Below are 13,257 nucleotides of genomic sequence, written 5' to 3'. Positions count from 1 at the left end.
TCCTCCCAGCATCTACCCTGCCAAGCCCTGTAAGAATTTTATATGTTTCAATGAGATCACCTCTCATTCTTCTAAACTCTAGAGAATATAGGCCTAGTTTCTTCCTTCTCCCATCGCGTTTAATCATTCGAATGCATCTTGCCTTGATTTTTCTCTCTCCCTGCGGCTGAGACTCAGTCAGGAGCAGGATTCTCTCTGAAATCCCACCCTGCATATTAAATTAGCCCCCCCCCCAACCAGGAAAATGTGGTCAGTTACTGATGGGATCACATGAGCTGGGGGAAGTCTCAGTGCTATTTTTCGGACAATTTTGGGAAATCCAACCCATAAAGTGAAATAGGAGAGATACAGAAGATAAAAGGATATAGACATTTTCAGACAGACACATTAAGAAAGAGTCAGAGAAGAGGTACAGACAAGAGGTGTGTGAAAGTCATGCAGAGAATGAGAGGAAGACAGAAGGCGGGGGGGAAAAAAACTGAAAGACACGGAGGAAAACAACAACAACAACTTGTATTTATATGGCGCCTTTAGCGTAGTAAAACATCCCAACACGCTGCACAGGAGTATTATAAGACAAAAAATTTGACACCGAACCACATAAGGAGAAATTAGGGCAGGTGACCAAAAGCTTGGTCAAAGAGGTAGGTTTTAAGGAGCGTCTTAAAGGAGGGAAGAGAGGCGGCGAGGTTTAGGCAGGGAATTCCAGAGCGTGGGGCCTGTGCAACAGAAGGCACGGCCACCAATGGTGGCGCGATTATAATCAGGGATGCTCAAGAGGGCAGAATTAGAGGAGCACAGATATCTTGGGGGGGGGTGCGGGGGGTGGTTGTGGGGCTGAAGGAGGTTGCAGAGATAGGAAGGGGTGAGGCCATGGAGGGATTTGAAAATAAGGATGAGAATTTTGAAATCGAGGCGTTGCTTAACCGGGAGCCAATGTAGGTCAGCGAGCACAGAATGAACTAGAGTGCAAGACAAGCGGGGATATGTTTTTACGGAGAGAGTGACAATTTAGTGATTTATTTTTCGCTGTAAGAAATGCCACAGTTCATTGACAATTTGTATTTATTTCTATAGCAACTTTATTTTTAATAAAATGTGTCAAAGCATTGCACATAGGAAAAAGTAGACCTAGCAGTAGTAGAAGAATTAGGAGTGTTGACCAAATAAATGGTCAGAAAGATAGGCAGGGAGCGAGGAGCAAGGCAAAGAAAATTAGCAAGGGAATCGCAGAGGGTTTATGTCAGGGTTTCCAATGATCTTCTGATGAAGCTACAGCTGGACATTGGGAGAACCACTGTGAAAATTACTGGTGATGGTCTCAAAATGAAGACAAATTTTTAAACAAAAAAATAAATAAAATTTACTAGTAAAGTTCAATTTCATTGAACCATCAGAGAGGCGAGTCCTGATACTGTGCTTGTGGAATCGGGCAGGCTCAAATGCCAGCAATACCGCAGTCCAGATTCAGTGGCAGAATGTAAAAGTTTTTTTCAAGTCATGTTACAGGAGTGCATGGGCTCTATACCATAAACTTTCCCTCCAATACACAGCACTTGACACGTCACTTGAGAAACTCACTCAGCAGCTCATGGAGCTAACAGGTAGCAAGGACCCTACAGCCAGCATAGATTTGTAGAGGACAAGTCATGTCTACACCTCCGGCGTTCTGACACCTGTGGCATCCTATCCCCCTGCCCTAGCTCCTGCACACTTGTGGCCGGTGATTCACCACAGGAAGACTCCTCCTCTAGCCTAGCCTCTAAAGTACACATGAAGTGCAGGAGTGGCACTGGCCATAATGCCCTTAGCTTACACAGTTCTCAGATAGCAGCTCATTCAAGAGTGCTTCTTGGGAACTATCCCTCCCATTCCCAATAGTCCCGCAATCCTTATCACCACCATCTGATTGTCTTCCTTCAGTTCAGCCTTATGAGTCTTGCCCTGACCTCACGATAAATATTAACATCAACACCAAATCCAGAACATATATTTACCTATTCTAGTGCTCCTAAGAAGTGTATCCCCAGTGGTTACAGCTTGGGAGGTGGAAGGCTGCTGAGCTTTCTTTTGAGGACACTTCAGATGGTCCTGGTGTCTGACCTTGAGCAGTTCTGGGACTTGACGACCCGCCTGCACACTGCAGCATCTCGGCGTAGGCCTATGCAATCTGGCTCAGCTGGCTGTGTGGCATGAACAAGGGCACTGGCGGAGTGGGTAGCGGGAGAGCAGGCATGCTGACATCCTGAGAGGACAGCAGGTGCCTCTCCCATGGAGCCAAGTCCAGTCTCCTGATTCTGCGTATCAGCACTCCTACTGCTCTGCGCAAGAACAGCATTCAGAAGGGATGTGACACTGAAAGCCTTTGTCAACACTAGCCCCAAGATGGCAGCTGTCTAAGCTTGCATGGCAGCAGTGTGTGTTGCCATAGAAGCAGTCAGAACTCTCAGCAGAGGTTTCATCATGGTGGGTGCCACAGTGGTGTTCATGGAGCTGACCACTCTCCATCTTGGACCGTATGGTCTCCATGCTCTGCGCAAAGCCCTGACACACGTTGGAGTTGGACTCCTCCATGCTCTGATCCATTGTGCGCAAGCTCACTAGCAAACTGCCCAGTGCACTTAGAATTCCTGGTGTACGCTCATCAGGCATCTTCACTAGTCTGGACATTCAAAGTCAGCATCTGAGTCTTCTGCAGCAAAGCTAGTATGTGATCTTGCCCTCCGGTGGTCTGGCACCTGTGGCATTCTATCTCCCCTGCCCTAGCTCCTGCACACTTGTGACTGGTGATTCACCACGGGAAGACTCCTCTAGCCTAGCCTCTGAAGTACACATGATGCCAATCTCTGACCTGATGTATGCTCGGGTCAGATCGAGCCAAGGTGCCTCTTCAGGAATTCTCTGTCCTTTTCCTGAAGTGGCGGTGGCATCTCCACATTTTCAGTATCTTAAATGAAAGAGAGGGTGAACAGTTAGCTTTTATTCTGAAGTGAGAGCAGAGTAAGAAGTGGCTGGTGAAAGCAGCTGCAGTTTGTCATGCAGGATGTGTAGGGTAAGATAGAAGTAAGAAGGAAAAAATAAGGATGAAGAAACCCTGCGTGACATTTCCTACAGCATTGCCACTCACCACAGCCACGACTCTCCCGCTGCCTGTGATGCCCAGCCCATTTTTTCACATGAGAGAGGGTGTGCATGCAGGCCTGGCCTCCTTCAGTGGCAGCCTCATAGCACAAGCTGCATGCGACCTTCTGCAAGGAAGGAGTGTGCTAGTGACAGACTTGTGAGGTGTTTAGAGATTGTGCCTGTCATTGTAGAATAGTTCATATGCAGTGTATAAGATGTGAGGTGTGGGGAAGTGGTGAGTGTGAGTATGAGGAGAATGAGGTGCAGTGAAGTTTGCAGTACAAGAGTGAAGGGAAGCTGGGAGGGAGCATATTGTGAGTCATGAAGCTGGAGGTGGTGGAGGTGTGAGTAAAGAATAAGAGAGCAGTAGACTTATCTTGACAACTCTGGTTAGGTCATTGAACTTCTTTTGGTGTTGCAGCCATGGCGTGAGAGATAAAGTCCTGGCATTGATCACCTCAGTGACCACTTACCTCTAGTGGTGGAGGTGTTGCCTGTAGGGCTTTTTGCTTCCTGGGGGGGAATCAGAATCTCCCTCCTCCTGTCTGGACCAGGGCCTCCATCGCGGAATCAGAGAACTTGGGTGCCCTCTCTGGTCCACTTCCAACCATTTTTTCCAACCTCGGGAGTTTCTCTGTTGTCTGCAGTTAGAGTGCACCTCTCTCTTAAAAGGTGCTGGCTGCCTTTAACTGGCATCAGAGACACACGATTTCCCGTTCACCCCCAAACAGGCATGCAATCAATTAATAGTGCAGGTTGTGCTGGCTGTTGGTCTGAATCATTATAATGAGCTGCCAGCACCATTTTCAAGTGATCAGGGATGCATTTCACATCCCTAGATGGTGGCTAGGGCCATGAAAGATTCCTTTAATATCCACTCGTATGCTGCATATTCTTGCATGGTTCTTGCATGGTTCTTTGGGGACGCACAGTGGCCAATTGCACAACTGTAGTAGATGTCAGGGAACTGTCAGCCATCATCAATTTTTGATTGCAGGCAAAGGAAGCCCACAGTAGAAGAAAGCATTTGCAAAAAGAACGGTGCAATTGAACTTGATAGTCATCCCTTCCCCACTGGCACACTGTGCTGCAGTATATTTTATCTACAGCATACACTACAGCAACTTATCAAACTTACTTTGATAGCACCTCCCAGCACCATGGCTGCTACCACCAAGAAGGAACAGAGCCCATGGGAACATCATCACATCCAAGTTCCCCTGCCATTCTGACTTGGACATGTATCACTGTTCCTTCTTTGTTTCTGGATCAATATCCTTGAATTCTCTATCAAGCACCATCATGGGAACACGATCACAATAGGAACTGCAATTATATATGAAGAAAGCCCACCACCACATTCTTAGGGAAACTACGAATGGACCCTAAACGCAGCCTAGCCAACATAGTCCAAACTCAGAACAAATTAAAAAAGAAATGAGTGTGCTGACTTAAGGGCTTCGATTCTCCTCTGAATTACTGCTCATTTTGAAGCGTATTAGGAGTGGTAAATAGAGAAAAAATGCATTCTTAAAGACTACCGCATCAAATCTGCCACAAAAAGCTGCACCTGATTTCTCCTACCAAAAACATTAAGATCAAGTCCAATCGAGTACATTTAAATGTGGTCAAAGGGGCATGGTTAACCCTTCTGCCACAAACCTGCCCCAAATAATTACCACCACTATATCATTAGCTGTAAGAGCTGCTGCAAAGTATCCTTGAGGCAGATACCCTGTTGAGGAAGCCATCTTATGTGCTGCTATTAAACTTGGAGTGGAAGGGAAAGAAATTACCATTCCTGCAAGGGAGGCCGGGGGTCGGGGTGGGGGGTGGGGGGGGGGTGCGGGCGGGAGGAACTACTTCCCTCAGCTAAGAAGCATAGGAATCCAGATCTCAAGGGCCCAGTCTTCAAAAAACAATTCAGGAGCATCGATCTTATGTGTCGACAGTGAAGACGGTTTTCACACACATAGTTGAAATGATGGATAAGTGGAAGGAGCTCATTACCAACATCTACAACACATTACAGGAAATTTCTCAGGAGCTGCAGAACACCCTGGACATTGTGACAGTCCAGGTAATGGCTGTGACAACAAAACATCAGGAAGAGCTTCTTAGGGCATTGGTGGCTTCTGGAGTGGCAGGTGCTAATGCTTCAATAGGGGTTCTGAACAGGACACTTTCTGGTGAATGTTATAGAATCACAGCACAGAAGGAGGCCATTCGGCCCATCATGCCTGTGCCAGATCTTCGAAAGAGCTATCCAATCAGTCCCATTCCCCAGAGCCTTGCAAATTACCCCCCTTCAAGTATTTATCCAATTCCCTTTTGAAAGGTATTATCGAATCTGGTTGCACCACCCATAAAAAAAATTCTCTTTATCTCATCTCTTTTTTTTGCCAATTACCTTGAATCTGTGTCCTCTGGTTACCGACCCTTCTGCCACTGGGAGCAATTTTTCCTTATTAAAACTGTTCAAAATTTTGAACACACCTATTAAATCTCCCCTTAATTTCTCTGCTCTAAGGAGAACAGCCCCAGCTTCTCTAGTCTCTTCATGTAACTGAAGGCCCTCATCCCTGGAACCATTCTAGTAAATCTCCTCTGCACCCTTGCCTTGACATCCTTCCTAAAGTACGGTGCCCAGAATTGGACACAATACTCCAGCTGGGGCCTAACCAGTGATTTATAAAGGTTTAGCATAACTTTCCTTCTTTTGTACTCTCTGCCTCTATTAATAAAACCAAGGATCCAGTATGCTTTTTCAACAGCCTTCTCAACTTGTCCTACCACCTTCAAAGATTTGTGTACGTACACCCCCTGGTTTCTCTGTTCCTGCACCCCCTTTAGAGCCCAGGTGACGAATCACTGATTTTGGTAAACTCCCGCTGAAACCAGGACGGTAGGGAACCCAAATTAAAGGGAGATGGAGAGGAATTCAGGTACTGTTTTTTTGTAAACAATAGCATTTAAGAACACATTTCCCTCTGGTTACCACCCCCAAAGCCGCACAAAGATGTGAACTAATTCAGAGGAGAGTCCAAGCCTGTGTGTATTTCAGATCTGTGTATTGTAACAGCTTGAGGGATGTTTCAGTGGAACTGCTGGAGCAAGGAAAAATAACAGGCATGCTTGTAAAATCGATTTTCAAGTTACCTTGCAATCTTTAAAAGAAGTAAAAATATCAGTTGTTACTGCTACAGCATTACCCATTGATTTCAATGTGCAATGTGCCACAATCTGACAAACTCAAAAAACTCAATGATTTCTATGTATATTTACATTATATATAGTTATTTTTGTGCTCATAGGACAAGGAATGTCAATGCTGGGGAACAGAACTCTTCCACTTCTTGCACCCTGTGCTCAGTATCAACTACTTCCATGTTAACATGGCTTGCAAATAGTAACATTTTCTCTATACTGTCCACTCAAAATTCAGAAGAGCATCTTTATTAAACTATTGTGGCACATCTATTTCCTACACCAGCCATCCTGTATCATGTCTGAGTAGGATTGGCCATTTAAGTGTCAATTTGTGACAAATTCTGGTCAGTTTGTGTTGTGGAACTGGGTTGAAGATTGCTCAAGCTCATAGCAGTTGGGACCTTTATAGTTGGTAGATAGCAGATTTTTCAGCTGTTAGTCTGAGTAAGATTTAAATCCAGGCCCACTTGCATCCATATCTTATTGCTGTAGTCAATGTATTGATATATTTACAGAGAACAGACTCTGTGTGTGTTTCTCAAAGACTGTTTTACAAATAGCTTCAAATTAGGAAAAGCAATTGTTACCCGTCAGTCACATTCTGATTGTTGTGATTTTGATTAGTTGCTTGCAGAACTTCTCTTATTACCAGATGAACCATTTGTTCTAGCTTGCGAAGATACTAATAACATTTCTGTTCATCATAAAATTACATGGGTACTTTGTTCAATATAGAATGGATTTTAGCAGCATGGGAATATTTAAATTCTGAGGGGGAAAAATTGGGTTGGTTTGCACCTCTCGTTAGCGCCCCTGGGGGATGCTAACGGGGCGTAAATCTTTGGGCGCGGCGCCACTTACGCCTCTCGCGAAATTCAGCTGGAGGTTAGTGGCGGCGGTAGCCGTTGGCGCCCTGCACTGCCGGCGTTGACGTCATCGCCGTGCGCAGTGCCCCGCTTGTGCCCCGGCCACAAACTTCTGTTGCGCCCCCTGACCTATCGCCAGATGATATGTCCGACAGGATCAAGGGCGTATTTTGCAGTGGCGGTGGCGCTACTTAAAGGGTAGATGTTGGGCGGCCATTTTTACTTTGACACTTGATTCTAGAAGAGTGCCAGGCTGTTTTCACGGCATCCCGCTCCCCGCTGATCCAGCAGGGTCCCGGTGCACGCAGCGCTAGGCCCCTCCCCTTTAATCAGCGGAGGAGGCCTGAAATGACACGGTGCTACGTGCCACCGCGCGTGGCACTGCTACACGTAGCGCCGTGATATTCAGTAGTAGCGCCTCAAGCAGGAGCTGGAACGCTTTCCAGTCGTGCCCCACCTCCTGCTTGGGGCGCTACTACTGAATTTATGGCGGGAGGGGCACCAACTTTTTCAGGGCGCTAATATGTTAGTGCACCAAAATGGGCGCCACCCAATTTTTCCCCCTAAATTTCATGTTCTTTGGTGTCCCTGTGGAAGTCGTGGTCAAACACGGAAATTGGATTTAAATTGCCCTTTTCTCCAATTATCTTCTTTAATATACAAAATAATTATTTTATAATAATTGCTATTGCACGCAGATATGTTTTTCGGTAAATTTGTGCATGGAATTTTCTTTCTTATTGAATAAATAAACCGCAAAGGTTGAACTCCCGTTCAGTAAACAATCTCTGCTACAAGTTCCAGAAATCAGATCTCTGTAGTGTTTTGCTGATTACACTGGGAGTAAAACAAATTCTATCTTTTTGAGCTCCGCCCGATAGACACTTGTAAGGTGGAGACTGTGCCAAATTTTCCTGTATAAAAGACTGAGCCACAGGTGACCGACACCTCACAGGGACCTCGGTAGCTCGTACCGAGCTTTGACCAAGATGGGGACAAGTAGGGTAGCCTCAGTATGGATCCTTATACTGATAATCTCATACTCTTATGGCTCTGTCGTCTTAGAACGTAAGAATGTTCTCCTTTTCATAATCTTTCGATAATTTTGAGAATGCACTTGGTAAATGAGTTAAATGTTTTTACAAGTATTGAATAATCTGAAAGGCTTCAATCTGCTGCTCTGAACTTGATGCCTTTGCTCTGTGGTTCTTGTTGCAAGGCTGTGTTAAATGTGAATACCATTGTGGGAACAGAAAAGCCTCCTGAATGTTACTTATCAATCCAATTCGGGAGGAGTATTTTCAATGAGCATCAAATCCAAGTGCAGTTCAAAAATTGGTTTGCTGATTATTGTATAAAATAGTTAACTTGCGTGTTTCTAATACATTTCTACCAATTAGTCTGATTTCTAATTCAGTCTAAATTGCATTGATAATTTTTAATGTTAGCACGGATTTTTTTTTAAATGAGGAAAATGTATTTACAGAATACCTTAGAATTGTCACAGTTTACATGTCTAATTAAAAATAACGATGTTCTTTGTGACTTAACTTTTTTTCTAAATCTATGTCAGGTTCAGGTGTGTTGATTTTTTTTAGTAAAAACCCATTACTGTCATAAAAAAAATGCTGGAAACACTCAGTAATTCAAGCAGCATCTGTGGAAAGAGAAACAACAACAACAACTTGTATTTATAGAGCACCTTTAACATAGTAAAACATCCTAAGACGCTTCACAGGAGTATTATAAGACAAAAAATTTGACACCGAGTCACATAAGGAGAAATTATGGCAGGTGACCAAAAGCTTGGTCAAAGAGGTAGGTTTTAGGGAGCATCTTAAAGGAGGAAAGAGAGGTAGCGAGACGGAGAGGTTTAGGTAGGGCATTCCAGAGCTTAGGGCCTAGGCAATAGAAGGCACGGCCGCCAATGGTTGAGCAATTATAATCAGGGATGCTCAAAAGGACAGAATTAGAGGAGCGCAGATATCTCGGAGGGTTGTGGGGTTGAAGGAGATAACAGAGATAGGAGGGGGCGAAGCCATGGAGGGTTTTAAAAACAAGGATGAGAATTTTGAAATCGAGGTGTTGCTTAACTGGGAGCCAGTGTAAATCAGCGAGCATAGGGGTGATGGCCGAACGGGACTTGGTGTGAGTTGGGACACGGGCAGCCGATGTTTGGATCACCTCAAGTTTACGTAGGGTAGAATGTGGGAGGCCAGCCAGGAGTGTGTTGGAATAGTCAAGTCTAGAGGTAACAAAGGCATGGATGAGGGTTTCAGCAGCAGATGAACTGAGGCAAGGGCAGAGACGGGCAATGTTATGGAGGTGGAAATAGGCGGTCTTAGTTATGCTGTGGATATGTGGTCAAGCTCATTTCAGGGTCAAATATAACACCAAGGTTGCGAACAGTGTGGTTCAGCCTCAGACAGATGTTAGGGAGAGGGATGGAGTCAGTGGCTAGGGAACAGAGTTTGTGGCGGGGACCGAAAACAATGGCTTCGGTCTTCCCAATATTTAATTGGAGAAAATGTCTGCTCATCCAGAGTTAACGTTTCAGGTTGATGACATTTCATCAGAACTGGAAGATGTAAGAGATGACCAGCTTTTAAGCAAGTGCAGAGCCAGGGGAAAGGGGGGCAGGGGAAGAACAAAAGAGGTCTGTGATAGAATGATGGACAGGAGTGATTAAATGACAAAAGTGATGATGGTGCAAGGCAAAAGTAGGTAAAAATGAGACAAGTAAGAAACAAAAGATGGGTCCAGTGGAGGTGTAAATGGTTATTGTGTGTCTACTTTTACAAATGATGGTGGAAGTAAGAATGAATGGTATTGGAGGAGAACATGGAATAGCTGATAGGAATAGCTGTTGAAAATGAAAAAAAAATCTCTTCCTAAGCCGCTTCACCTTCCTCTCATCCTTTAAGACCCTCCTTAAAACCCAACTCTTTGACCACTACCTTATCCCAGTCTATCTAGGCCTTTCTTGGGACAGTTAAAATCACTTAATATTATTGCCCTGCTGTTCTTACATATTTCTCTGAGCTCCTCTATCTCATTTCACATTATGCAGATCCTTGCTACGGATTCTGTTTTAATGCAATGCCCGCAAACAAGGCAAAAAGTGCACTATATAATGGATATTGCCTGGAAGATATCACTATCATCAGTGCACCAGGGACATAACAAGGCAGAAAATACCATCAGCAATGCACACTGGTTAAAGCAAGGCAGAAAGTACCATCGCCAGTGCGTGACGATGTAAACAGTACCATTATCAAGATAACCGAGATGTAGGAAAATAGCAGTTCCTAACAGTGCATTCCAACAGAAACATTATAACTTTGAAATTATGGTTATAGATAATTGGGTGCAAACGCTTAATACATTCTTTTGCTTTTGCTCTGACTATTATTCTAATGGGACATTGGCCAGTTTAAAATAAATATAGAATCGTAGAATCATAGAATGTTACAGCACGGAAGGAGGCCATTTCGGCCCATCGTGTCCGCTCCGGCCAACAAAGAGCTATCCAGCCTAATCCCACTTCCCAATCTTGGTCCGTAGCCCTGCAGGTTACAGCACCCCAAGGGCACATCCAAGTACTTTTTAAATGTGGTTAGGGTTTCTGCCACTACCACCCTGTCAGGCAGTTAATTCCAGACCCCCACAACCCTCTGGGTGAAGAAATTTCCCCTCAAATCTCCTCTAAACCTTCCACCAATTACTTTAAATCTGTGCCCCCTGGTTTCTGACCCCTCTGCTAAGGGAAATAGGTCCTTTCTATCCACTTTATCTAGGCCCCATATAATTTTCAATAAGGTCTCCCCTCAGCCTCCTCTGTTCCAAGGGAAACAAACCCAGCCTATCCAGTCTTTCCTCATAGCTAAGATTCTCTACTCCCAGCAACATCCTTGTAAATCTCCTCTGTACCCTCTCTAGTGCAATCACATCTTTCCTGTAATGTGGTGACCAGAACTGCACGCAGTACTCTAGCTGAGGCCTAACTGGTGTTTTATACAGTTGAAGCATAACCCCCCTGCTCTTGTATTCTATGCCACAGCTAATAAAGGCAAGCATTCCGTATGCCTTTTTAACCACCTTATCTACCTGGCCTGCTACCTTCAGGGATCTGTGGACATGCACTCCAAGGTCCCTTTGTTCCTCTACACTACTCAGTGTCCTACCATTTAATGTGTATTCCCTTTCCTTGTTAGCCCTCCCCAAATGCATTACCTCACACTTCTCTGGATTGAATTCCATTTGCCACTGTTCTGCCCACCTGACCAATTTATTGATATCTTTCTGCAGTCTACAGCTTCCTTCTTCAGTATCAACCACACAGCTGATTTTAATATCATCTGCAAACTTCTTAATCATACCCCCTATATTCAAGTCTAGATCATTGATATATACCACAAAAAACAAGGGACCTAGTACTGAGCCCTGTGGAACCCCACTGGAAACAGCCTTCCAGTCACAAAAACACCCATCAACCATTACCCTCTGCTTCCTGCCTCCGAGCCAGTTTTGAATCCAACTTGACACTTTGCCCTGGATCCCATGGGCTTTTAACTTAGTGACCAGTCTGCCATGTGGAACCTTATCAAAAGCCTTGCTAAAGTCCATATACACTACATCAAACGCTCTACCCTCATCTACCCTCCTTGTTACCCCCTCAAAAAATTCAATCAAGTTTGTCAGACACGACCTTCCCTTAACAAATCCGTGCTGACCATCCTTGATTAATCCGTGTCTTTCTAAATGGAAATTTATCCTGTCCTTCAGAATTCTTTCCAATAATTTTCCCACCACCGAGATTAGGGTGACTGGCCTGCAATTACTCGGTCTATCCTTTTCTCCCCTTTTAAACAAGGGTACCACATTAGCAGTCCTCCAGCCCTCCGGAACCACGTCTGAAGCCAGAGAGGATTGGAAAATGATGGTCAGGGGCACTGCTATTTCCTCTTTTGCGTCGCTTAACAGCCTGGGCCTGGGGATTTATCCACTTTTAAATATGTTAAAATAGTGGACAGAGGAAAGTAACAGGAACTTGATAAACATTTGCTCATATCAGAACATTAATTTAAAGCTTGAAACTGAACTTTTATATAATTCTGTATTTTATATTGAATTCAAACACATACAATATTGGTAAACAGACAACAAATAGCATAATTTAAGAAGACAGTGATGTTCAGCCTTTGATTAATAGAACACTCTTCCAACTCAGTGTAATGTATAAGTGTCTAGTTACTACTTTATAACATGAGATAATTCACATTTTTATACTGGTTAGTTCATTATTCAAATGTAATTTTTTGTTGTGTTTTTAGATGAGGCAACAGAATCTACTTCGTTTGACAAGACTGTGGTGCTGTTTCCAGGAATACCATCAGCTCCATTTTTTACAAGTAACTAAATAATAAAATAAGTAAATTTGCCTTCCAGTTGTAAAGCTATATTCCTTTTTCCAATTGAGAAACCTAGTTAATGGGCTAAGATCCATAGTCAGGATACCATCAAGGTTCAAAAGAATAGAATAGAATAGAAGATGGGATAAATCAAGTAACAGTGATTTGATGATACCACACTATATATTTATTTAGTAAAGTCTATATATTTCAGGAGGAAGAGGCGGCTAAGGAAGATAACAAATTGCAAAGTGTTGAGGTCTCAGGAAAGAATGAGTTCCAGTAAGAACCAGTATGATAAATCCTAATTTCAACATAGTGAGGGTGCAGGTGGGAGAAAAATTATGTAGAATCACATGTGATGATTAGAAGGAGCAAGAGAAGAAAGTTCAGAGGGTTTATGACCATAGTAGCACAATTACAATAGAGAGAGAGGGACAATAAATATTGCATTGAGGAAGAACGCTGGAGGCTAGAAAAGAGAGGGAGAACCATTCCATTGAGAAGCTTTTCTTGTATTCTGCCCACAAGTGTGAGAGATGCTAACAGCACCTCTCCAGAAATGTGGGTAGTATCCAATTCTGGAATGGATTGTGCTTCATAGAGAATGAAGAGCTATTCAAACAAAAAACAGTGTTTGTTAGGAA

The 13,257-nt window shown here is 43.9% G+C and overlaps 1 protein-coding gene across 1 annotated transcript in view; it reads left to right on the top strand.

Moving 5' to 3' along the window:
• The first annotated feature begins 5,107 nt into the window (after nucleotides 1-5,107).
• The window catches only part of LOC147106545 (mucin-2-like), a 94,622-nt gene continuing 86,472 nt past the window's right edge, over nucleotides 5,108-13,257 (top strand). Inside the window, 3 exon segments of the mRNA XM_086008475.1 lie at nucleotides 5,108-5,203; nucleotides 5,977-5,983; nucleotides 12,533-12,610. Coding sequence (XP_085864601.1) covers nucleotides 5,108-5,203; nucleotides 5,977-5,983; nucleotides 12,533-12,610 — 181 coding nt within the window.

The sequence above is a fragment of the Somniosus microcephalus genome, chromosome 15 (genome assembly GCF_052327205.1).
Source record: "Somniosus microcephalus isolate GS21.2 chromosome 15, FLI_Smic_1.0, whole genome shotgun sequence".
NCBI lineage: Eukaryota > Metazoa > Chordata > Chondrichthyes > Squaliformes > Somniosidae > Somniosus > Somniosus microcephalus.
Note: the sequence above shows the minus strand (reverse complement) of the source record. Positions and strands in the feature narration are given on the sequence as shown.